Here is a 24,673-nt window from a genome sequence, read left to right as displayed (position 1 = left end):
GCGAAGGCAGCAGAGATTCGTCCAAGTACTTGGAAGCCAAGATGAAATTCTTGGCTCTGGCTGTAACCGGTGTTAGATCTGGATGTCGTGGCTGTTCACAGAGTAGATAGGGGATCTCCTTATTTTCTGACTTCCAACTCGGTCATTCTACCATTAATTCTAAAATGAGCAGTAATCTCTTGACACCATCAAATGTTGCATCACAATTCAGGTCACACAAGGATATATCTGCTTTTTGCCACTTACTTGAACCAAGCAGGATCCTAATGAGGACCCCACGCAAAAACTGAGGCATGCAGCCTTAGGTGCTTCTCATCTAGGTGCCTCTCTTCCATTGCTTTTTTTTTTTTCCTGAGCCATATTTTGGGGAGGGAAATGAGATCATTTGTTGAGTTTTCCTGTGTTTTTGACAGTGTACATCTTGTGTCACTGTCCCCTGCACCTCTCCAGGACAAAATGATTTGACGTCATAACAGGCCATGCCAGGCATCCGTAGCAGTCACCTTTCTGTTACCATGGCAACTGCCCCATCTCTGGAACTCTTTCCCCCGGGGCCTAAATTCCCATGGGAGTCACACTGGGTCACCTCTTCTTGATGTTCTAGAGTCAAAGAAGGGGTCCCGGGAGCTGTCTCGGATACGTTTCCTCATGGACAATAAGCAAGGACTCCACGAAGCAAATCAGCTTCCTGCCATCTTTTCCGTCTCCTGGTGGGGAGCCAGGGTTTTTTGGCAGTACATTTTTAAGCAGTGCGGGCTAGGCCTGGACCAAGGGCTCAGTAGTACATTGAGACTGACCAGACATCCCTTCATTCATTTGCACCCAGCGTGTACATGGGAGATTCCAGATGTGTTTCCCCTGAGCGAACAGAGCAGAGGAATCTAGGCTCTTGCTCACCTTGAAACAGAGATTCCTTGACCTGACAATTGTGTTATCATAGCTGACAATAACTCTTTTGAAAAACCCTCCTTCCCATAGCCCTCTAAGGCAATAGTTAGCCTAGAAGGGTGTTTATTTTTTTTTTTTTCTCTCTCTCTCTCCTGTTTGGAGATAATCTCAAGCTACAATCACAAGCAAGGTCTCTCTCCTCCTCGGCATGTTGCATGTTGAATTTACCGACCCACCTGCTTACTAAGATTTTAACACCAAGTATCACAATTAACAAACAAGCAACCACTTCTACGTGGGGAGGAGGACAACAAATCCAACGAAACAGCCGCAAGTTGAAAGCAAAGCAAAGTTTATTGCATGTGATAAGGAGTCACATGACAGTCAAGCATATCGGGCAGGACCCGTGAAAACACACATTCTGCATATCTTCTGTCCTGCTCCAGGAAGCTCTCGCTCACTCCTCGCTCTCATGGACAACCATCTGGGAAGACAGAAGGCTTCCAGTCAAATGCAAAGGTAAAGATGGACAGGCTTGCCCCACCCTCTCGCTCAGCAAGCACCAGGGAGTTGCTTGTATGCTTCAGTGGACACAGAATATTTTTTTGGACCTTGGGAGAACACATACAAGAAGTCGCCCCGAGGTCAGAGACTCTGGTCCCAGAGTGAGCAAGCAGGCTCCTTAGGCTGGGAAGTGTTGTTCCTGTGCCCACAGCTCCCTTTGCAGGGACTCAATTTACAGAGACACCAGCAGGGGGCGCCTGGGGAAGCTAGGTGGAGCAGAACACACTGTTATATTGTGGTGTTTAGTTTTATTTTAATGAGAGAGAGAGACAGAGACATACTGTGTCTGCTGGTTCAATCCCAAATGCCCACATTTCCCACGTGCATTAGCATGGCGCTGGATCCAAGCAAAGCAAAACAGCCAGGACATGAACCAGTGCTCCGAAATAGGGCACCGATGGCACCACAACCCCATCTGCTAGTTAGTCCCCCAGTGCTCAGAATAGCTGGAACACAGATTGGAAGCTGGGAGCTGGCCATCCACTCCAGGTCTTCCACGTGTGGGCGGGGCCCGATTCCCCAGCTCCCACGGAGAGGGTTGTAGGAGGTCCACCCCAGCTCACTGAGGAGCTTCCCAAGCTTCCGACTTACCCGGCTGGAGGTGAAGTCCCGGGTCTTGGCCCGGAGCTTGTTGACCTGCGACTCGGCAATGTCAGCCCTCTCCTCGGCCTCCTCCAGCTCGTGCTGAGCTTTACGGAATTTGGTGAGGTGCACGTTGGCCTGCTCATCCTGAAACCCCAGAGCCCAGCGGGCAGGTGAAGTCACCACTGCTGTGGGAAGCCAGCCGGGCCAGCACCCCGCAGCCGCAGCCTGCCCCCACTCACCGCCTCCTCCGCCTGCCTCTTGTAGGACTTGACCTTCACTTGAAGCTTGTCCACCAGGTCCTGCAGTCGGAGCACATTCTTGCGGTCCTCTTCACTCTGCGGGGGACAAACGCATGTGTCGCTGCACAGCAAGGGACAAGGCCCGCACGCTGTCCCGCCCATTCCTGGCTCTGGTAGTTCCTCCCAGATGCCATTCTGAGGAGAGAACTTTACAAGGGAAACGCCTGCTGGGGTCTCTCGCCACCTGCCTGGTACGTGAGCTCCTTGACCCGCCGCTCATACTTCCTCAGGCCCTTGACCGACTCGGTGTTCTTCTTCTGTTCCCCCTCGAGCTCGAACTCCAGCTCTCGGATCTGCAGGGGAGAGGGGGCCCGGAGGTTAGTGCAGGCTTGCAGCCTGGGTCGGGGAGGCTGAGCGGACACCGGCTTCCTTCCTCGGGCACCCACGCGCGTCTCCAGCTTCTGGATCTGCTTCTTGCCGCCCTTGAGCGCCAGCTGCTCGGCCTCGTCCAGGCGGTGCTGCAGGTCCTTCACCGTCTGCTCCAGGTTCTTCTTCATGCGCTCCAGGTGGGCGCTGGTGTCCTGCTCCTTCTTCAGCTCCTCCGCCATCATGGCAGCCTGGGGAAAAGCGAATCGTGACTGGGAAAACACAGACAAGCACTGGGGCGATCAGCCAGAAACCTGCATGTCCTGGGGGACTGGTGACCAGGCTAAAGACAAGGACAGCAGGCGGGACCGTAATTAGGTGCATGCTCCTATCACAAGAGAGGACAGGAGCTTCACGTGGAGCATAAAATCTCCCGTGAAACGAAACTTGGGAGGATTCCACGGCCTCCTTGGGACCTCCCTCTACTCCAGTGCAACACTTTCATTGTCACCGCTTACTATCTTCCAAAGAGCCTGAGACTTAGAGAGAAGACGGACTGGACCCTCCACATCACTGTATTGGGGGCATTGTAAGATTCAGCCATGATCCCTTGTGCAAGGAGTCAGGCCTGCAAGAAGATGATTTCTATTCTCCCTTCTGGCAGCAGGTGGCGCCCTTGGAGCAGTGGAACCTAGGTAAGGGTTGGGTGATTGTGGATGACTGTTGAACGGAAAGATAATGTGGAAGTTATCCACATGGGAGGGTCTAGCGTTCACAGCTGAGTCTGTCAGGCGTCGCAGGAAGGAAGGGTACAGCTCTGATGGCAGAAGAAATAGAAAGTAGCCTTTTCCTTCTTTCCGTGTTGTGCAGGTGTGTCTGCGGGGAGGAGGGGACGGGAGATCCTTCTCTGGACTGGGGGGCAGTGGGGGCTTTCACCCTGGGTGGGGAGGAAGAGCCTTGCTCACATCTGTGATGGCCTTCTTGGCTTTCTCCTCGGCGTTCCTGGCATCCCTGCTGGCGTCCTCCACCTCGCTTTGCAGCTGGGTGAGGTCGGTCTCCAGCTTCTTCTTGGAGTGGATCAGGCTGGTGTTCTGGGACCAGACGGGAGCAGGCAGCGTCAGGGGAGTGTCCGCAGCCCAGTCCTCGCATCCCTGTGCACTCCCCGTCCTGCCCTCACCTGCGTATGCAGCAGCTGCACCCTCTCGTTGGAATCCAGGAGCTCCTGCTCGGCCAGTTTCCGGGCTCTCTCTGTCTGCTCCAGCGTGGCCCGCAGCTCCTCCACCTCAGCCTGCAGCAGGTTGGCTCTGCGCTCCACCAGGGCCAGCTGCTCTTTCAGGTCTTCTTGACCGCGGAGAGCGTCATCCAGGTGCAGCTGGGTGTCCTAGCGAGAGGGAAAAGGAACCTTGAAGTGGTGTGTGTGTGCGCCACATGAGGGCAGGACGCCTCCATCACCCCCACCGCAGGGAGCCCAGCGCACCTTCAGCTGTCCCTGGACACTGCGGAGGTGTTTGAGCGTCTCCGCGGCCTGGCGGTTGGCGTGGCTCAGCTGGATCTCGATCTCGTTGAGGTCCCCCTCCATCTTCTTCTTGACACGGATGGCCTCGTTCCTGCTGCGCACCTCGGCGTCCAGGGCGCTCTGCATGGTCTCCACCGTGCGCTGGTAGTTCCTCTTGAGCTGCTCCATCTCCTCGTCCTTCTCCGCCAGCTTTCTGTCGATTTCGGATTTCACCTGCGTCAGTTCCAGCTGGATCCGGAGGATCTTGGCTTCTTCGTGCTCCAGAGCAGCCTTTAAAGTGCACGTGTGCACACACGCGGAAGAAAGAAAAGCAAAAACAGAGTATGATGGTGGTGACAGCAGTGACCATGGATTTCACTAAGCTCCAGGTCCATTCGGAGCTCCCACATGGGCGCAGGAACCCAAGGACTTGGTCACCCTGGAAAGCAGAGCAGCTGGGACTTGAACCAACGTTCTGATCACTGTACCACAGGGCCCATCCCTAGATCTATTTTAATGTAACAATCTCATCCAATGAATAAAGATATTGCCCAGATATTAACTCGCTTACCCCTACAGGTCTGTGCCCTCTGATGGAGAACGAGCAGCACGGAGACTTTGCATTTTACAAAGGCAAAAAGCAAGATCCTGGCTTCTCTGGCTCCCCTGTCCTGACCCTGGCTCCCCTGGCTCGCCCCGGGCTCCCCCTGTCCCACCCCTGGGCCTGAGCCCCGCAGTTCCCACATCCACCCCTGCTGCTGCCTCACCTCTGCTTCCTCCAGAGCCAGCTGCACGTCAGCCTTCTCCAGCTCCATCTGCTTTCGGGATTTCTCCAGTTCGTGGATGGTTTTACCATTCTCAGCGATTTGCTCCGTCAGATCCGCTATCTCTTCTGCAGAGAGAAAGCAGGTTCCGGTTGCAACCAACCGCAAGTGTCTGGCTGAGTTTGCAGGGGTGCCTTTTAACTAGCCCCTTGTAATTCTGAGGACTCCTGTTTCCTGAAGATAGGATATTGTACAGGGAGAGACTCCCAAAGTAGCAGTGGGCTGGAGAGCACCAGTTGCGCGTGCATGCGTGGACACACACAGCCACATCATGCCCGCGTCAGCTCTCCTTGCAGACCCAGCGTGCACACAGAAAAGTCTCGGCACTCCAGACTGGAACCGCTTACGCTCCAAGTTCTTGTTCTCCCGTTTCACTGTCTCCAGTTGATCCAAGGCCTCTTCATAGGCATTTTTCAGCTTGAAAAGTTCCGTGCTCAAGGAGCGGGACTCTTTCAGAGCCGCCTCCAGCTCCGCCTGGCTCTCCTCGCACTTGGTCTTCCACTCAGCCAGCACCTGCAGCACCCAGGACAGAAGAAGGGGTCCCTGTTTTCGACCTTGCCTCTTCAGCGGCTCCTCAGGAAATGGAGCTACGTGGGTGAATGCTCTCAGAGTTGTGGTCCTGTCTTTTGTCTTGGCTTCTTGCTACCAAAGATCAGACTAGCTCAGGATTATAAGTCTAAGCGAAATAATTGATTTTGTAGCAATTGCCCTCTCAAACAGAACTGCAAGTAGATCTTTTGAGAAGGAATACTCTGGGCATAATTGCCATTCCTGGTATATAAAGAGCTCTATCCTCCTAAGTATTTCATTAAAATGTTCATTCAAGTCAACTTTGGGGACCATACTGAAAGAGGGGCTCCCAAATTGCCTCCTGGTGAGACCTAGGTTGAACCATGCTGTCAACCTCCACAGACCAGCTGTGCAGGTGCAATACTGGGACTGAACAATATTGCGGAAATTTGTTTGCCTGTACTAATACTGTTTAACATTGCGTCCAACCAGTGCCCAATCCACCTTACAGATGCAGAAGCTGTAGCCCATGGGGATGCTGGGACTTGCCACCTTACAGATGCAGAAGCTACAGCCCATGGGGATGCTGGGACTTTGCCCCACCCCCAAGTCACCCTGCTGGTGGGGGCAGAGTCCACCTGCGATGGCAACCACTCCATTCCCAGTCACTTGAAACCCCCCATCTTCCTCCACTCCTGGCAGCATTCAGCCACAAACCTTGTCAAAATTCCTCTGCTTCTTGTCCAGGGCAGCAGCCAGGGAGTTGGCTCTCTCGACATCAACCATCAGATCCTCCACCTCTCCCTGCAGCCTCTGCTTGGTCTTCTCCAAGGATGCACATTTAGCATTCACAGCCTCAACCTGCTCCTCAGAATCCTGCAATCTCTGAGCGAGTTTTTTCCTTCAGGGATATAAAGGAAAAGCAGGTGTTCCTAAGCTTGAATCCTCCTCCAGCATCACTCTTCATCAAGATGGCATTGCTAATCTGCATGATCCAAAGCCCTCGGGTTTTCATATGCAACAGGAAAATCCACAACATCAAAGAAATGTGCCAACACCAGGTTACCCTACTGGCAAAGCACTGCGTTTAGACCCTCATCTCAGGATGAGGAGATGTCCACCCTATCCAAAAATAAATAAAAACATTCCACCTTCATTTCTGTGTGGTCTTTTAAGGGATCTAGTCCTTGTAAAGGCAAATGGAGTTGCCTACTTGGCCTCCTCCAGCTCCTCCGTGCGCTGGATGGCGTCCGTCTCGTACTTGGTCCTCCACTGGGCAACCTCGCTGTTGGCCTTGGACAGCGCCCTCTGCAGCTCAGCCTTGGCTTCCTGCTCCTCCTCATACTGCTCCCGCAGCAGGTCGCAGTCATGGCGGGCCGACTGCAGGGCATGGGCCAGGGCATTCTTGGCCTGCAAAAGTGCAAAGTAAAGGGAAATGGTACAGGGAGGCGGACTTGGTGTCATCCGTGTGATACTGCCTAAATATGCCCCTGTTCTAACCCCCCGCTGAAAACACAGTGGACTCTCCCTGAAGATGGCGTGTTGAAAACGAGCTCCAGGAAGCACCCAGAGATGACACACCTTACTCTCCTCCTCTAGCTGCCTCTTCAGCTCTTCCACTTGCTGGGTGAACGCTTGCTTGCTCCTGGAAAGCTGGGAGACAATGCTTTCCTTCTCTTCCAGTTGGCGACTCAGCTCACCTGTGTCCGCAAGTAGAGATTTCCATTCATTTCCACTCCATCCATTCACTCACTCATCTACGTTGTGCAAGGCCCAGTGCTGGGATCTCGAGAAGGGGAAGATTGTAAGATGTAGCTCCTTCTTGAGGGAGCAGGATAGGTCCTTGGAAATAAAACTGGAAGCATTGCCTGCTAAGATATCATTGTCACCTGCAGGAAGCTGGGAGTGACTTGTAGCCATGGAACCCAGTGAGAAACGAGCACCAGGCACGCCCCCAGTTCCCACAGGGCCTCCGCAGTGGCTGGTGTTTACTGCTCTTTGTTGATGCTGTCATGAAGAGAAATCTCAGGGTTTTGTAGCTCTAGGAAGTTGAAGTTATTGAGCCTTCAAGGTGAATGCGATGAAGTTCAAGTTTTCTGTGTTTAGTAAAGGGAAAAGGTACAGGGAGGCTTCAGGACTCTAGGGTTGAGTCACCTGCTTGGCCAACGTGGCAATAGATGCCAGTAAAGAATGGCTTCTGGCATGCTGAAGGAGTGCCGGCTGGGGTCACATCTTCTCTGCAAAAAGTTCCAAGTAACATCCCCTTACATTTTTGTTTCTCACTCAGAGCAATAAAATGGACCATGCTGAGCCAGTGTGCTCACTCAACTGGCTAATCCTTCTCCTGCAAGCACCGGGATCCTATGTGAGTGCCAGTTCAAGTTCTGGCTGCTCTGCCTCCCATTCAGCTACCTGCTGGTGGCCTGGGAAAGGAGCAGAGGATGAGCTAAGCCCTAGGACCCCTGCACCCATATGGGAGACCTGGAAGAGGCTCCTGGCTCTGAATTGGCTCAGCTCCAACCATTGTGGTCATTTGGGTAGTGAACCAGAAGATGGAAGACCTTTCTCTCTGTCTCTCCTCTCTGTAAATCTGCCTCTCCAAAAATAATAAATAATTTCTAAAAAAAAAAAAAAAATAGGCCATGCTTCTCTCTTTATTGTCTGACTCACTCTTTAGTGAGTCTGCTTTGAGGTGTATCAACAAAGAGAAAGGCCGTGGTCATTTTCCTGCATAGCAGACCCTGTTGCTCACAAGGCCGTATTAACTGGGAAGGACTTTGAATGAGAGAGCTGTGTTGAGACTGTTCTCATTGTGGTCTGCTTCTTTTGTGTTGTCTGGATTTGGAGTGTCATCTTATTTTGAGTGGCACCTTCTGTAGTTTAGCTGGTTTACTTCTTTCCGACGCTTAGAGATTCTCACCCCAACACACGCCCCTCGGTTCTGACCTGCCACCTGCTTTCTACGCGCCCTCCCCAACGTGCCCAGGGCTCACCAGCTTCAGTCTGCAGACGCGACTTGTGCGTCGTCAGCTCACTCAGGTTCCTCTGGGTCTCTTCATTCTTGCCTCTGGCTTCACTCAGCTGGTCCTCTAGGGTGCGGCATATTTTTTCCAGATTTGCCTAAAGGCGTGAGAGGTGAGGTGGGGTCGTGAGCAACCACAGATGCTGGTCAGTCTCGTGGACAGCCCCTCGGCCACCCCCACACCCCCCTGCCTGAGCACCTTGGACTTGGAAATGCTCTCCACACTGCTGGAAAGGTCGTCAATCTCCATCTTGAGCTCGCTCTTCTCCTTCTCCAGCTTCTGCTTGACCCGCTGCAGGTTGTCGATCTGCTCGCTGAGCTCGGATGCGCTATCGGCGTGCTTCTTGCGCAGCGAGGCCACCGTGGCTTCGTGCTGTAGCGTGGCCTCCTCCAGGTCCCTGCGCAGCTTCAAGAACTCGGCCTCCCGCTTTTTGTTGAGTTCAATCTGAGTGGAGGTGACGCCGCCCGCCTCTTCCAGCCTCTCGCTCAGCTCCTCCAGTTCCCGGGCGAAGTCGCTGCGTTGTTTCTCAGTCTTGGCTCTCGTGGCCCGCTCGGCCTCTATCTCTTCCTCCAGCTCCTCCGTCCGAGCCTGCGGAGGGTGCCCGCGTATGCCAAAGGGATTCAGTTCCCCAGGGCAACTGAGTGTTAAGGTTTCGGTTACCGGGAGGCAGACCATCTCTTGGGTTTGCAACCCAAGGCAGTCAGTGTGGGCTAATAATGGCCTCTCCTGTGATTTTTTTCCTTGTTACCATGGCCCTAATCCTAGCAAGGAAGGGAGCCTGCGAGGCAGGCAGTGCACGTCCTGCCCGCTTGCTCCCAGTGGCTTACAGCAGAGAGCACCCAGCACAAGGACACCGGCTCCTCACACACCCAGGGAGAAACCCAAAGACATCCCACCTGTAACTCCTTGATTTTCTTCTGAAACTGGAGCCCCAGACTCTGCTCATCTTCCACTTTGCTCTGTAGTTGACAGTATTCAAAGTCCTTCCTGTGGAAAGAAAGGCAGGTGCATGTGAAGTCAGCCACCCGGTGGCTGCATGCGCTGGGTGCGGCGGCTGCATGCGCTGGGTGCGGCGGCTGCATGCGCTGGGTGCGGCGGCTGCATGCGCTGGGTGTGGCGGCTGCATGCGCTGGGCGCGGTGGCTGCATGCGCTGGGCGCGGTGGCTGCATGCGCTGGGCGCGGTGGTTGCTGGGCGCGGTGGCTGCATGCACTGGGTGCAGCGGCTGCATGCGCTGGGCGCGGTGGCTGCATGCGCTGGGCGCGGTGACTGCATGCACTGGGCACGGTGGCCCCGGTGGCCCCGGGACATACTTTTTGAGCCTTTCATCCAGCTGCTGCTTGTCATTCTCCAGGTCCACTATGGACTCCTGGGCCAGCTTCAGGTCTCCCTCCAGCTTCCTCTTGTTCCTTTCCAGGTCTACACGAAGTTTCTTCTCTTGTTCCAGGGAGCTTTCCAGCTGCGGATGGAGGGAGGGGGAGAAAGCATTGTATTTTGGGGGGAAGCGCAGGTGCTGGCAGGGGGACAAACACTTTGCAAGCAGACCCTTGGGGACCCTTCACGTTGTCAAGCTCCAGGACTGCTGATTAACATTATCTACTTACATCGTCCACCTGCTGCTCCAGTTTGCTCTTGATCTTGCTCAAGGAATTGACTTTGTCCTCCTCTGCCTGCAGGTCATCCAGGGTCTGCTGGTGGGCCTCTTGGAGGGCCTTCTTCTCCCTGGTCAGCTTGGCGATGGTTTCATCCAACCCAGCCAGTTCCTCAGTAAGGTTTTTAACCTACAAAGAAATTCCCAAGCTGTTAAAAACAAGAAATAAAGTTCAGCTTGCAACGACTACATCCAGGTAGAAAGATCCAGCAGGCACAGCACCTTGTTCTCTGTGGCATGCTTCTCCTTTTCAACCTTGGCCAGGGTCAGCTCAAGGTCATCGATGTCCTTCTTGAGCTCTGAGCACTCATCCTCCAGCTTCCTCTTCTTGGCCGTCAGCTCAGCATTGATCTCTTCCTCGTCCTCAGCTCTCTCAGTCACCTCCTTGATCTTGGCCTCCAGCTGAAACTTGGCTTTGATCAGCTGGTCACACCTTTCCTCTGCATCCAACAGGTTTTCACTTTCCTTTAAAAAAAAAAAAAACAAAGGTTTTATGAATTAGATTTGAGATATTCCATTGTTCGCTTATACGTGAAATTAAGTAGGCTGCGCCCCAACTAAAAAGTGAGTATCCCCACCAAGCTTTGGATAAGCAGCTGTAGAGGCAGAATAGGAAGAGAAAAAGAAGCATTTGCAAACACATACAGCTTGCACTTGGAGCTGCAGGTCATTCTTCTCTTGTACCAGAGTCACCAGTTTTTCCTCCAGTTCCTTCCTCTTTGCCTCTGACTTGGCGAGCTCGTCTTTGGTTTTCTGGAACTCCTCCTTCATGGTGGCCATCTCCTTCTCGGTCTCCGCACTCTTGAGCAGGGGCTTGATCTTGAAGAACAGTTTCATCCATGGCCAGTGCTTGACGTTCATGAAGGCACGGATGTTGTACTGGATGCAGAAGATGGACTCCCTGGCAAGAAAACGTCCCTTGGTCTCCAGGAGGGTCCCCCCACAATCCCACAGAGCTTAAAATTGAACAGGGATCCCCCTCCCCTCAACCCCACCTTCGTTGCACCATCTTCTGGAACTCCACCCGCATGAGAAACCCCCTGCACACAGCTTGTGTCCGGGTGATCAGCTTGGCCAGCCGATCATCCCGCATCTCTTCCAGGGTCCCCAGCAAGCCGGCCTTGAAGAACACCTGGAAATGAGAGGAAGGGTGATGCCAGTTGGTTTTCCAGAGAGGCCATGCCAAGAGGCTGGTGAGGCCAGCATCTATCCAGGATGGAAACATTCGTTACCTTGGTGTGTCCAAATTTATACTGAGTGTGGTCAATGTCGATGGACGCCAGGAGCTTTTCACAGGCCTTCTTGCTGTCAATGAATTGTCCCTCTGGGATGGCACTGGCATTCAGCACTCGGTATCTGTCACACAAGACATGGGCATTGTCATAGATGGGTGGCAGAAGCATAAACCTGGGAGCCCATCACTTTCTTCTCATGAGCATGAAGATCCCAAGGGATGAAGAAACACGCCCCTGGTCACACAGCAAGGCCTTGAACCAGGGCTTTCCCTGCCACTCTGTGTATCAGATAAGTTCCAAAGAAGACTGTGGAAGAAGCAAGGGCCTGTGTCTTTGTGGAGTGGAAACTCAGAACCGTGCTTTTGAACGAGAAGGGTCTTTTAACCCCAGGATGTCCTTCCCTCCAACCACAGCAACCACACACCTCATGGGGAAGTCAGAAGACAAGTCTGTTACGCACCTCTGTTTGAAATCCCCGTAGAGAATCCGATTTGGGAATCCTTTCCTGCAGATGCGGATGCCCTCCAGCACACCGTTGCACCTCAGCTGGTGCAGGACCAGGCTGTGCTCCATGGCCCCTGACAACAGAAGCAAGAGATGGAGGCTTGACACGCCACCTTTTACAACCAGAGCATCTCCTGGATAACCAGTGGGTGTCTCACCTGGGGTTTTGGTTTCGTTAGGGATGATACAGCGCACGAAGTGAGGGTGAGTTGTTCTTAAATTTGACATCAACTTATTCAGATTTTCCTGAAAGAAAAGAATTTGACTACCTACTATGGACTTTTACAGGGTAATGAAAGATGACTTCAAAGAGTTCATGGAAAATGAAATTGAACGATGGACTTGTTTTGGCACAAAGCATTTTGAAATCTGCAGAGTATTCATGATAGTTTCTGAATTCTTGGAAAACTTTGTGTATCTTAGCTTCTCAGGTTTCAAAAAAAAAATTTTTTTTTTTCACCAGAGCAAATGTACCTCCTAATCTCATTTCCCACAAACCTTCATTTTCCAGAATTATCAAGAATTCTGAATTCCCTTTTGGTTGTCCTCCAGCTAGAAGTTTAGGCAAACAACTGCTGTACAGATTAGAGCAACCCTGCTGTGAAAATCTGAGAACATTCCAGAATCAGAGACTTCATAAGAGCTGACATGATGCTATAGAAAGAAAAGTCCACTTGTAACATTTTATGACAGGTCATGGTCAAATTAAGCGACCTTCAGCCAATGTGTATAACTAAATTTCATGAGTGCATTTTGGTCTCCTCGCCAAGGTGTCTCACTCTGCAGATGTAAATGTCTTTAAAAAATCCAGAACACTTCTGATTCCAACCATGTTGGATAAAGGGGTGCTCAACCTGTGCTTGCCTTTGACCTCTAGGTGAACCAGAGGCCACTGTGCACAAAAGCTTTCTAAATCAATTCGGGAGTTGCATCCGCTACATTGGGAGCCTAAGCTGTTATTTCTGGTGTCTGAAGGCAAAGCCCAAGAGTCTGTATTGGAAACTTAACCTCCCAGGCCAGCCACCCCAGCCTGCTGCATTACAAAAGAATAATGAAATTCTCGCCTCACATTTGCTAGATCTCATTTATCAATGATCAGACTGGTGCTTGCCTTCACTAAGTGACAGTAATCAGATTTGGACAACATGACTGTTCCCGGAAAAATCAAGTTTAGCATCTCTCCACGCTGCTCGTTTCGCTGTGACTCAAACCAATTACAAGCCAAGAGACTGGGTGTTCTTACCCTGAAGAGGGCAGAGACGGTTTGGAAGGAAGAACCCTTCTTCTTGGCCACTTTCTTCTTCCCACTGTCAGCTGGAAGGAGTGAGAGAGGACAGGGGCTGTTAGCAGGTGTGTGAAGCATTTCTCGGTCCTACAGAATGGAGGGAGGGAGCTCACAGAAACACAAAGGCATTCATTCGGTCTCTTACCATCTGCCGTGGCAAAGGTGGCATAAAGATGTGCCAGGAGTCTGTTGGAGGACTTCTGGTAGAGCCCGACCACGGTCTCATTCAGGGGGTCCTTGTTCTTCTCCAACCAGCCCGAGACACTATAGTCCACAGTGCCCGCGTAGTGGATCAGGGAGAAGTGGGCCTCGGCCTTGCCCTTGACCACCTTGGGCTTCTGGAAGTTGGCAGACTTGCCCAGGTGCTGGTCGTACAGCTTGTTCTTGAAGGAGGTGTCTGTGGCCTTGGGGAACATGCACTCCTCTTCCAGGATGGAGAAGATGCCCATGGGCTAGATGGAAGGCAGTGCAGAACGCATGTGGGTAAATCTAAGTGCTGGTGATGAACTGAAGGCTAAGAGTGGGTGGAATAGGATACCTTCTCAATGAGCTCAATGCAGGCAGCCAGGTCCATCCCAAAGTCAATGAACGTCCACTCGATGCCTTCCTTCTTGTACTCCTCCTGCTCCAGCACGAACATGTGGTGGTTGAAAAACTGTTGCAGCTTCTCGTTGGTGAAGTTGATGCACAGCTGCTCCAGGCTGTTATACTGAAACCAAAACACAGGGCATAGGTGAAAAACTGGGCTTCTTTCAACAACCAAAGATCCACCAACAGCCCCCCAGGTTGCCTAAGACTGCCGCCAGCCCAGCCATGCTTTCGGACATGGTGGTTCCCTTCAGGGCCTGGCTCCGACCGCATCCTCTCTGGAGCCTTCTCTAGACTTCCAGTTGCAAGGTGCATTTCCCTCTTCTGAGTGTCTCTGGCCTGGGAATCTGGTGCATTTTATTGTGTAGTTACTCTTCTATGCATCTTGTAGACAAGTAGATTTATTCATGTAACCTGTCTATGATTGACTTACTCTGATTTCCTTTTCTGGCTGTTGTTTTTTTTTCAGCCATGGGATGCTGCTGTCTACTTAACAGCGGTATTGCTGCTTGTAACACAAACCCTCCAGCCATGTTAATTCTCTCTAACTTTCCCACCAGGATCACAACCCCCGATCAAAGCCCTCTGAAACCCCAGTTGACCCTCAACCTCAAAGATCTCGAAGCCTGCAATGTCCAAGACCCCGATGAAGTGCTGCCTGGGCAGCTTGGTGTCCAGCTGCTGGTTGATGCGGGTCACCATCCACAGGAACAGCTTTTCATAAACTGACTTGGAGAGCGCGTTCACGGCGTGGTGAACCTAGCGGGCGAAGGATCAGCTAGTGAGAACGAAGGCAGGTGGCTGTCCGCGGGCTCCGCGGGTGGCTGCTTCGCGGCCTTGGAGCCGCCCCTTACCTGATCCACCGTTTGTCCCTTGGTGACATATTCGTTCCCAACCTTGACCCTGGGGAAGCACAGGGCTTTCAGGAGGTCCGAGGAGTTCAGGCCCATCAGGTAGGCTGTCTTGTCGGCCACTGGCGAGGAAAGAAATGAGACACTCAGCAAAGCTGGAGAGGCCTTGTTTGAAATCACGTAGGTGGTTCAAGACACGGCCAAGTTCATCTCGGTATGTCCTATACTCTGTGACTAAACAGCCTGCATGTGACACTCGGGGACTATGGCACATTTTACGAAAAGGCAGGACCAGATTCCAGAAATCCCTGATCACTTTGCCTTGCATTTAAAACAATAAAAAGAAAAAATTGGAAGGGCTCAGTGAACACGGGCGTACCAGTGCCAACAGAAAGCTGAGGCCCAGGAGGGATCATTTGCCTCTCTTGGAGGAAGAAGAATTAACCGCTTCCACGAGAGGCTGCAAACGGGCTCAGGGGACCCACCACCGAGCTCTGGCTCCTGGCCCTCCGGCGTGGTAACCCTGTACCTTCTGTGCCATCGGGCTCCGCCTGCTCCTCACGCTGCTTCTGCTTGAATTTCATGTTCCCGTAATGCATCACAGCTCCTGTGAGCTTGTAGAGTCCAGATTTTTCCTCCGGGGTGAAGCCCAGGATGTCAATGGCGCTCTGGCGAGGGAAGAGGTGGTCAGTTGGTCCCCTCATCCCGCTAAAGGATGGGGCAACACATCTAGCACTTGTCTCCCACTCCCACCCCCCCACCCCAGCCCGCGTACATCAGTGGCCAGCAGCTCCTCTGCGTCGTCTATGCTGGCCACCAGGATCTCGCCCTGGCTGATGAACGGGTAGTCGTAAGGGTTGGTGGTGATGAGCAGGAGCTCTGAAAAGAAGAACGTTTGACACCTCAGCCCTTCACGCTCCGGGCTGGCTGGGAACCCAGTCTGTGGTACTGAAGTCTGGGACTGAAAATATAACCCAAGGAAGACTTCGCTGTCTCCCATCAAATGTGCTATTTGCAATGTAGGTTGGGAAAAGGCAATAGGGAGAACCAGGCAGGTGTGGTCGGGGCTGGAGCCACAGTAAGGAGAGACACCAGTTGTTTGGGTTCAACTACAGTGTCTTGTAAGATCTGTCCGTAATAGTGCAGGCTGAAGACCAGAAGGCTGGGTAAACACATGCAAAGAACTGGGAAGACGCGGGACTCTGGTGGTTGGAGAACAATGGTCACGGACAGAAGGGCCTCCCATTAGTGACAGGCTGTTTCGATGCCAGAACACAAGAGGGCGCCAGAGACTCGCCGGCTGCATCCTGCCACAGCCATTTCTAGATCCGTGCTGACTTCTCTGCGGGTGTAATCGTGTTAAGGTCCCCCTGATTCGGATTTTCAGGTTCACATAGCTCAGCCCACACAGCAGCATAGGTCTACAATCACCGGCAGAGTAACGTGCGTGTACACAAGGCCGTCCTTGACCCAAGAGCCCTGCTACCCCTGGCGACCCACTCACCTATGAGCTCGGGCTTCTTGTTGGACAGAATCTGATAGAAGATGTGGTAGCTCCTCTCAGCCTTCAGCTGGAAGGTAACTCTGGATTTCTCCAGCAGATCTGGAACACACGCCCAGAACTAAGCCTCCTCCCCGGCCCCACCCCGCCCCAGGGTGGCCCTGATCCCAGGACACCCACTTACACGTTTCAATATCTGCGGAGGCCAGCTTCCCAGTGGTCCCGAAATGGATGCGAATGAATTTGCCCTGTGTGAGGGAGAGGGGAGCCTAGATGCTACCGCAGCCCCACGGTCCCCTCTGAGTCTGACACGTGATGTGACCAGGGGCTGGTTGCCCTCAGGCTTTGCCACCCGCGGTGCTGTCCTCTCTCCCTCCTTCCTTCTCTCGGTTGGTTCGCCTCCAGTTCACCTCTCTCTCTCCCTGCTAAACTTTGCTTCCCTCCACCTCCCACATGCCTAGAGAACTAGAGAGATCTAGAGAACTAGAGAGATCTCTGGGATACAGCTCAAACCCCATCACTTCCCTGCTTACAGAAACTCCAGCAGCAACCTCTTATGCTCAGAATAAGTCCCAGACGCTGTCTTGTGGCCCGGGAGATCCTCCCAGGGGACCAGATCTCTTCTTCTGCCTTTTCCACCTCCTCACTTTCCTCCCTGTCCCCCCGGGCTTGTACACCTGCTGTCCCCTTGGTCCCCTCTTCTGCCTGACTGCTTTTGCTGCACATCGCCAGCCCCCAGGAAAGGCCTTCCTTGTCCACCCTGTGGGAAGGTCCCCTGCTTCCCTGCTTCTCCCTGTCCCTCTCTCCACTCCCCGTCATCACTCCATCACACACTGCTGATTGCACTTTGGGTGAGTATACTATTATAGGAATCAGCTTGGGTCATCCCGGCCCCTCCCTGCCGATCCCTGAGTTCTCCAGGCCGGGCGTGGTGCCTGTGTGGGGGACCCTGCACGGAGACTCACGAAGCGGGACGAGTTGTCATTCCGCACGGTCTTGGCATTGCCGAAGGCCTCCAGCAGGGGGTTGGCACTGATGATTTGGTCCTCAAGAGTCCCCTGATGAGAGAAATCGAGGGAGGAAACAGCAGATTTAAAAAAAAAAAAAGCCATTAATCATTATTTAACTTTCATTACAGCATGTGGGGGTGCCTGGTTGCCTCTTCATCATTCTGCATGTCTTCCTGTGCCTGACTTACAAATTCATCACAGGCAAGTATGTACAGGAAAGAGCAGAGCATGTGTGGGGTTCAGGGCCTCCAAGGCTTCAGGCATCCACTGGTGGCAGTGGGGGTCTTAGCATGTAACGCCCTGCAGATGGAGGGAGACCACTGTGTAGCTAACACTGCCAGGATATCCAAGTGACAGGATGGGGGGAAATGCATTTATTTTTATTTATATTATTAATTGATTAGAGACCCAGAGAAATTGCCAGAAACAAGTCAACCTGCTCTTTGAGCCTGAGTGTGGCCCACAAGTCATCCTCAGTTTACAAATACAACAGCAAGTACTGAGCTAGCCGAAGCAGGAGCCAGGAACTGAGTCCTCCCACGGGAGTAGCCGAAGCCCAGTGACTTGAACCAGGACCACTGCCTCGTAAGGGTCTGCATTAGCAAGAAGGTGGAGTCGGAAGCCCAAGGTGGGGATGGAACCCAGTACATTGGCAGGCCTCCTAGCCTGTGTTTCAACCATTAGCATCACATGCCCACGGTTCAAGACGCTGTAACAGTTGCTCACCAGTTCCGTCACTCCCACCTGCCCTGGCTGCCCTGCCCCTCTGGGGAACCCCAGTCCTTCCTCCCCTGACTTTTCCAGTTTGGGGGGATCGACCAGGTCAGCCACTTGTCTTTCTCAGCACACGTTTGCCCTTCGGTCTGTACTTGGCGATGGCCGACCTACACTGCCCTGAGTTTGCCATGCACTGGGAATCCTAATGCAGCACAACAGCTCTCCCCGCAGCCCGAGACTTTCTAGGCTAAACTTGAGCACCACATCTGAGAAACTGTAGGAGCAGGGCCTTGCAGGTGCCACCGCAGGGCATGTTGTTTAAGATGACAGTCCTAGTCCCCTCGCCTTCCTGGGAGAGAGGGCAACGGGACACAGCGTCTGGCTTCTCCACTCTGAGGTTAAAGCAGGGGTCAGAGGAGCAGTAGGCGCCAGCCTTCCTTCCTTCCATACCTTCATCTTCGAGTCCTTCTTCTTGGCGAGGTCTCCAGTAGCTGCAATTGTTGCAAAGTACTGGATGACCCGTTTGGTGTTAACAGTCTTGCCTGCACCAGATTCTCCGCTAATCCAAAAGGGAAACAGAGGAAAAGAAATGAATCTTCTTGGAACAAACAGGCTCTCCCTCACCCCCGATGTGTTACAGAGAGCCCTGGACAGAATCTGCCCACTCCCGGTCCATGTCCCCCATACAGATGTGACGAGCCACCTTGAGACACACGATATCCCAGCCACAGCCTTGCTGGCCTCCGAGGCCTTCTTGCCTACCGCCCCTCCCCACTCCTACCCAAGTCCATCTTTTCATCATCAACCCTGCTCCAAAGACTTTCTAGTGAGCAGAGTCTGTCACGCGGCCCCTTTGGGCCATAGCTTGCCCCGGACACTTACGTGATCAGAATGGACTGATTTTCGCGATCTGCAGAAGGAAAACAATGAGAGTTGAGAGTGATGGAAAGCAAATTCCTCATGCAATCACGCTGCTCAAGTGCAGTCAGCGTTTGCCATGCCCCTCCCTCTGTTTCAAGAGCCTCATCATTGAGGAGACCCTAGAGGGGGAGTCTTGCTTAATAGCAGTGGCCGAACCACACGAGACCATCTGTCTTTGTGACCCACAGAAATGTCCCTTCCAAGTGGAGTCACCATCCAATGCCACTTCCACCTGCGAGGCCTTATGGGAGGGGAGACTGTGCTGCACACCAGTTAGGGACAGGCTGGGGACCACTGGGCAGGGGCAGCCGCCCTGAAGCCCATGCAGTCCCTGGCCCACCACTCCCTGACGGCTCCATGTGACTCACCAGTCAGCATGAACTGATAGGCGTTGTCAGAGATGGAGAAGATGTGGGGCGGGGCCTCCTGGCGCTTCTTGCCTCGGTAGCCATCCACCACCTCGGGGTTGTACACCGGCAGCCACTTGTAGGGGTTGACGGTGACACAGAAGAGTCCTGAGTAGGTCTGTGGGAGGAAATGCATGGACATTCGGTCATGGACTTACCTTCGATCAAGGGCTGCCTGGACAGGATGGTGGTCCTATACGAGCATCACGAAGCTGGAGGATCTCTCACATTCCCAACGTGACCCGAACACTATCCCATAGGGTCACAGGCAAGGAGCTGCTGCGTGGTTTCTCAGGAGCTATCCTGTGGTTAAGCCTCATGTGACTGGGGATGTGGTTATATAGAAAAACCTCCTGTCATGAGCCCTTGTCCACCTTTATGAGAAACTAGTAGATGTGGCTTCTGTGAACAGGTGCAGCAGCAACAGGAGCTCCAAGAAGGGTGCGGTGGCGCCCCCTGCAGCCAGAGAGTGGTAAATGCGCAGACCCTCCATCAGCCTCCTCTTTCCCACTCCTCCTGCCCCATACTCCACTCATCTCCTCTCTTTCTCCATCCCTCTCCCCCCTTTCCCTCTGCGCCCCACACAGACCCCTGTGCCTCCCCGCCCTGCCCCCACATCCAGCATGTCCTGGGCCCCCCGAGGTGCCGTGTGGGCACTCACGTAGATCATCCAGGCCGTGTAGCGCTCTTTGAGGTTGTACAGCACGGCCGGCTCGTTCAGGTGAGTCAGCATGGCCATGTCCTCGATCTTGTCGAACTTGGGGGGGTTCATGGCGTACACATCTTCCGGTTTGACCACCAGGGTCTGAAAAACAGGGCAAAGCATCCCGACGCTAGACAAACATCCGCTGTGCCTTTTGCCCACTGCAGATGCCTGAGCCCCAAGAGGAGGAGGAGGCCGAGGTGGAAGGGGCAGACGCTGGGCCATGGCTGGGGTTGGGGAGCAGATGTGGCCACACTGGCTGGGGCAGCCTGTGCTGACCATGATGCATGACCCTTGTTCCTGCCACTCTGGGAGTCTGCTTTTTGCCAGTGACCCTGAGGTGCGAGTGAAGGGGAATCTGTGGGGGCGTATGGGGGGGGCGGTGGGTAAAAGCTGGTAGCAGGGAGGGACCTGCCAGGGCAGTATATTCATCCCTGTCCACTCAGGGAAAAAAAACAACACGAGCATGGACTGTCCTGAGGCAGGTGCAGGAGAGAAGAGGCATCAGATGGGCTGGCCAGGCTGGAGCTGGTCCACACGCTGAGCTGTGTGACAGCAGCTGGCCAGACCTCCAGGGCCTGCATCCTGTCCTTGCCTGGTAGACAAAACTTCACCCCATCCCCTGGTCACCCTTCTGGGGGGTGACAGAGTGCCCCTCCCAGGCACCTGGTGCGTGGGCCGTACCAGCAGCTCCAGCACGGGCAGGGGACAGGGGTTTCGGCTCCTTCTCTCTCGAGAGTGTGTGGGAAATCTGCCTTTCCCTGCCTCTAAGCAGGACCCCGTTCAGTGACACCAGCCCGGACACCCCTAGCTGCTGAGCACCGTCTTCTGGATGAGGGTATCACTCATTCTGTCCAGCTCCTGCCTGCCCTGTGGCTTCATCAGCCTTCTAGCATCTTTCGCTGAAATGCCTAGAGCGCCACCTTCTGGAGGCTCACGTTCAACCCAATAATACCATTGTTGCCCCTCTAGGTCTCTTATTATTTTTCCCTCTCATTCTCTTTATTTCAGCTACTTATATATGGAGTGTAGGGTGGGGGGCGGGGAGCAGAAGGGGCTCTTCTTGGAATGTTCCCAGATGCTTCTGATCACGATTCTAGGAGGTAGTAAATTTCCAAGTTGAGAATTTCAGCCCTGGTCCCCACGATGGGCAGAGTGCAGTGGGCTTCAGTGCCCATAACCTTTGTGACACGGGGAGGCCACTCTTTCATGCTAAGCTGGTGGTCCACTAGGGACCCTTCCCTCCTGCGTGACATGACCACTGCTAGAAGGGCTAGGGAAAATCCAGGTTCCCAGACGGGGAGGGCAGGGATACAGCCTTGGGGACGCCCTGCCTCTTCAGGGCGGGAGCCGGGAGCCCAGCCGAGGCAGGATGGACAGGAACATTGACCAAAGCACCGGCAGGCGAGACCACTCTGGGCCACAGGGCTGCAGCTTCTCACACCTGTGTGCCGGCCGAGGTCAGCTGTTCACTTTGCTTTCTCCAAGGTCATGGCGCTGTTGGCACTAACCAAGCCTGCAAGTGGCTGGGGGAGGGGCAGAGGGCTGGCGAGATGTGGGGTGTGGGAGGCACACGGCTCTTACCCTGTTGTCCTCAGTTTCCACCGTGACCTTCCCATCTTGGGTACTCTTAATTTTCCCCTTGGCATACTCCTCCTTCGCGTCGACCACAAAGCAGTAGGTCTTGGCGTCGAAGGGCTGGTTCTGGGCCTCAATCCTTTCCTTCTCCGACTTGCGCAGGAAAGGAGCGGCCACACCAAACACTTCCATCTCACTGTCGCTACTCATGGTGGCAGCTGAGGGGTCAAGGCCACCGGGTGAGCCCAGCGGTCACCCCCAGGGGAAAAGGGGGTTCCTCAGCGGAGGGCAAAGGAGCAAAGTTGACCTCGACCCTGGTCCCTGCGGGCACCTCCCTCTGCCCCCGCAGGACCCAAGTGCTGGGAGCAGCAAACTGGCTCGGCTTTATTGAGCAAAGGGCAAAAGAGCCTGAGCAATTCAAGTCCCGCACTATCCGTGCCCACATGTGGGAAAGGAAGGCGAGCGCCTCTGTTGGGGACCCCAGATGTCGCGGAGGAGACATTTAAGTTACGCCCGAAAGCGAAAACATCAGCAGCAGGGACATTTTCTGGCTATTGTGAACCCAGGTGGCGAGAGCCTCAAGCAGGGTGCTACCCTGGGCTGCCGAGAGCAGAGGCGAGCCTCTGACGTCAGCTCCCATTGGCCACCTCCTCTCTGTGCGCCTCAGCCTGGCCTGCCTGCTCCCAAGCTCCCCGGTTGCTGGCTGCAGGGGTCTGCAAGATCTTTGGGGAAGAAGGAGGGACTTGCGGGCCCAGTTCTCACCTGAGAGTCACACCTGTGGGACAGCAGAAGACAACAGCAGCCGGCCAACTCCCGGATCTGTGAAATGATGCACAGAGGTGGTGGGGGTGGTGGGAAGGGAGTGCTGGCTCTGAGCTCCTGCACTCTCGAGAACACGGAAGGATGGCAGTTGAAACAGCCTGGGTCCGGGGGAGTAGATGGGGCATGTCCCACAGGCAGACCATTAAGCAGGAAAAACCCCTCAACCATCCAGAAAGCTGTTTCCTCCCAGCCCATGGTGAACCTGCGTTACTGTAAATGCCTTCTGTGTGGGATGGAGGCCCAGAACAGACTCCCCTGTTTAAGGAGTTTGTGGTGGGCCAGGCATACAGCCTGCCTGGATCTCACATTAGAGCATTTGCCTCAATCCCCAGCTTTGGTTTCCTGCTAATGCAGACCCTGGCAGGGAGTGGTAATAACTCCAGTCCTTGCATCCCGGCCACCCATGTAGGGGACCTGGATTGAATGTCCCTGCTCTCAGCTTTGGCCCACTCCCTTCTTGACCATCGTGGCCACTTGCAAAGTGAACCAGCAGGTGGACGTGCAGTCTTTATCTCACAAAAACAAACAAAACAACAACAACAACAAAAACAGACCCAGGCTAGGGTCAGGCTCAGGTCTTCTTGTCCTCCATGAAGTCTCTGGGACTCACTAATTTGTACCTTGTGGCCAGGTAGATAGCCCAGGTAGTGAAGGGACCAAATTCCACCAGACAATTTCAGGCAGGGCAGCCTATGGGTGTTTCAGCAGGACTCTGGTAGGAGCAAGCAAAGGGAGACCCAGAGCAGCCAGCTTGCAGGGCTGTGTAGGCAGAGGACAGCAGATATCTTTGTTCCACATCTAGTTAATTCTATGAGAACACCTCTGAGAGAGAGCCATCATGGTATCGCTGCCTTACCAAAGCGCAGGTGCAGCCGCGGTGTGCGGCCGTGGGCCACCAAGTGAGCCTGTCCCCAGTCACAGAGTGAAAAGGGAGCTTTGTTTCAGGGGTCCGAGACTTACCTCCACCCAGCAGAGAGAGCTGAGGGGGCAGCTGTAGCCCCGGGCTTTTATAGGCCCACCACTAACCCCTGTGGATCATTCCTTCTCTATATTTGGAAAGAGAATGACGGACACCCTGAGCCGGGATCCAGCTCCTTCCACGCGTATTTTTGGTGGTTGCCAAGGGGGAGGTATATATAGAAATGAGCGGGGTCTGTAAGTATCTCTCCCCCCCTGCAGAAAACTGGGAGTTTGGGATTCCTTTCTCTGAGCCTGGGGCTGCTGCGTCCCCACCCGACGTGACCATGGTATGATGCTCAGGGCCACTGCCGCCTCCCCTCCCTTCCCGCAGGCAGCCACGGAGCTGGGCTGTCCGTTTAGAATTCTCTCGCGAAGAGAAAAATGAATGAAATAGGGAATGTGAGAGTTGAAATCCTCCTGGAATTTTGAGTAAGGCTGTGACCACAGTGGTGGCAGCGCTGGGTGATTACGCAACTTGTGTCATCGATGATGACGGTGATGATGCTATGAAGATGATGGATGCCTCCTTTTCCTCTCCCCTAACCCTTCCTCCTTTTTCTCTGCCACTGTGTGACTTTCTGTCTCATTAGTCTCCTGATTAACTTAATCCCTTCTTAAGCACCAGTAGGACCAACAAGGAAATTAATGACGGGGAGCTGTACCACCAGCCAGGACTCGACAGCTGCCAAGGGGCCCGTTGTTATTGAGATGGATCACCAATTAGGAAAGACCAGCTGCTGGCCTTGCTGGGGGCAGGCGGAGCGGGCTGGTGGCCTGCCGGGAGCTCAGGGAGGACTCGGGTGGGGTGGGGGGTGGACTAACAGGTGTGGTCATTTCTAAATCAAGATTGGAAAAATGAAGCTTGCAGACAAGAATCCGGGTGCAGTTGAAGCTTTTGTTCATTCTCATTCTACTTGTTTATTCATTTCCCCCGCCCTCCCCCACTCCTCTGAGCAGATCTTCCAGAGGGTGGCTGGGTGGGCAGCATGCAGGGGTTCATCCTAAACGAACACTTCCTTTCAACTGTTCCTGCCAACGCCCACCTTCCCTAGCTCAGGTGTGGTAGGCTGCCCCAGAGAGCCATGGGTGGGGTGGAAGCTGGGCTGAAGCCCCCATGATGAAGAAGCATTTATTAGACACCTTCTGCATGCATTCTAGCTTCTACGCAGTTGATATTATAAGTCCTGAGTCACTTCAGTTATACAGACTTGCTTGCAGGATCTGAGTGACCGACAATCAAGGCAGTACATGCGTACTAAGTGTCTGTCCTGGGAAGGCCAGGCCAGGTGAGTGGCCGCTGAAGGAGGAAGTTGGGAAGGGCTGATGCACCTGGTACGGGCTGCTTCGTCTCACCATCCCTCTGCCTCTGATGTGGATGAAAACACCCCTCCTCATCCAAGGGGAGAGCCCCGGGACCCCTGAAGTGGCCATTCCTGTCCCTCAGCAA

At 53.8% G+C, this 24,673-nt stretch overlaps 1 protein-coding gene across 1 annotated transcript; it reads right to left on the bottom strand.

Annotated features, from left to right (window-relative positions):
- Positions 1 to 1,219: 1,219 nt before the first annotated feature.
- MYH3 (myosin heavy chain 3) lies at positions 1,220 to 21,654 on the bottom strand. The gene is made up of 39 exons (XM_041000219.1): positions 21,451 to 21,654; positions 19,825 to 19,968; positions 19,125 to 19,281; positions 18,718 to 18,745; positions 18,286 to 18,394; positions 17,074 to 17,166; positions 16,293 to 16,356; positions 16,112 to 16,210; positions 15,383 to 15,486; positions 15,137 to 15,275; positions 14,611 to 14,729; positions 14,366 to 14,515; positions 13,707 to 13,877; positions 13,314 to 13,620; positions 13,127 to 13,197; positions 12,042 to 12,129; positions 11,840 to 11,957; positions 11,377 to 11,500; positions 11,140 to 11,276; positions 10,790 to 11,045; positions 10,367 to 10,609; positions 10,098 to 10,274; positions 9,807 to 9,952; positions 9,391 to 9,481; positions 8,693 to 9,082; positions 8,465 to 8,591; positions 7,053 to 7,171; positions 6,685 to 6,881; positions 6,189 to 6,372; positions 5,309 to 5,474; positions 4,905 to 5,029; positions 4,120 to 4,428; positions 3,820 to 4,023; positions 3,608 to 3,733; positions 2,723 to 2,893; positions 2,525 to 2,629; positions 2,277 to 2,372; positions 2,044 to 2,181; positions 1,220 to 1,372 (listed from the first exon to the last, which is right to left on the bottom strand). The coding sequence occupies exons 1-39, from the start codon at positions 21,652 to 21,654 to the stop codon at positions 1,346 to 1,348; spliced, it is 5,823 nt and encodes a 1,940-aa protein (XP_040856153.1). The 3' UTR covers positions 1,220 to 1,345.
- Positions 21,655 to 24,673: the final 3,019 nt, after the last annotated feature.

The sequence above is a fragment of the Ochotona curzoniae genome, unplaced genomic scaffold (genome assembly GCF_017591425.1).
Source record: "Ochotona curzoniae isolate NIBS_2020 unplaced genomic scaffold, NIBS_Ocur_1.0 scaffold_2453, whole genome shotgun sequence".
Lineage (NCBI taxonomy): Eukaryota > Metazoa > Chordata > Mammalia > Lagomorpha > Ochotonidae > Ochotona > Ochotona curzoniae.
This window is presented reverse-complemented; position numbering and strand designations above follow the sequence as displayed.

Coding starts and splice junctions, on each gene's coding strand:
- MYH3 (XM_041000219.1), bottom strand. CDS start 21,654: ATGAGTAGCGACAGTGAGATGGAAGTGTTTGGTGTGGCCGCTCCTTTC. Junction 10,610..10,789: donor TGCAGCTCCAAGTGCAAGCT/GTATGTGTTTGC, acceptor TTTTTTTTAAAG/GAAAGTGAAAACCTGTTGGA. Junction 4,024..4,119: donor GTGTCCAGGGACAGCTGAAG/GTGCGCTGGGCT, acceptor CCCTCTCGCTAG/GACACCCAGCTGCACCTGGA.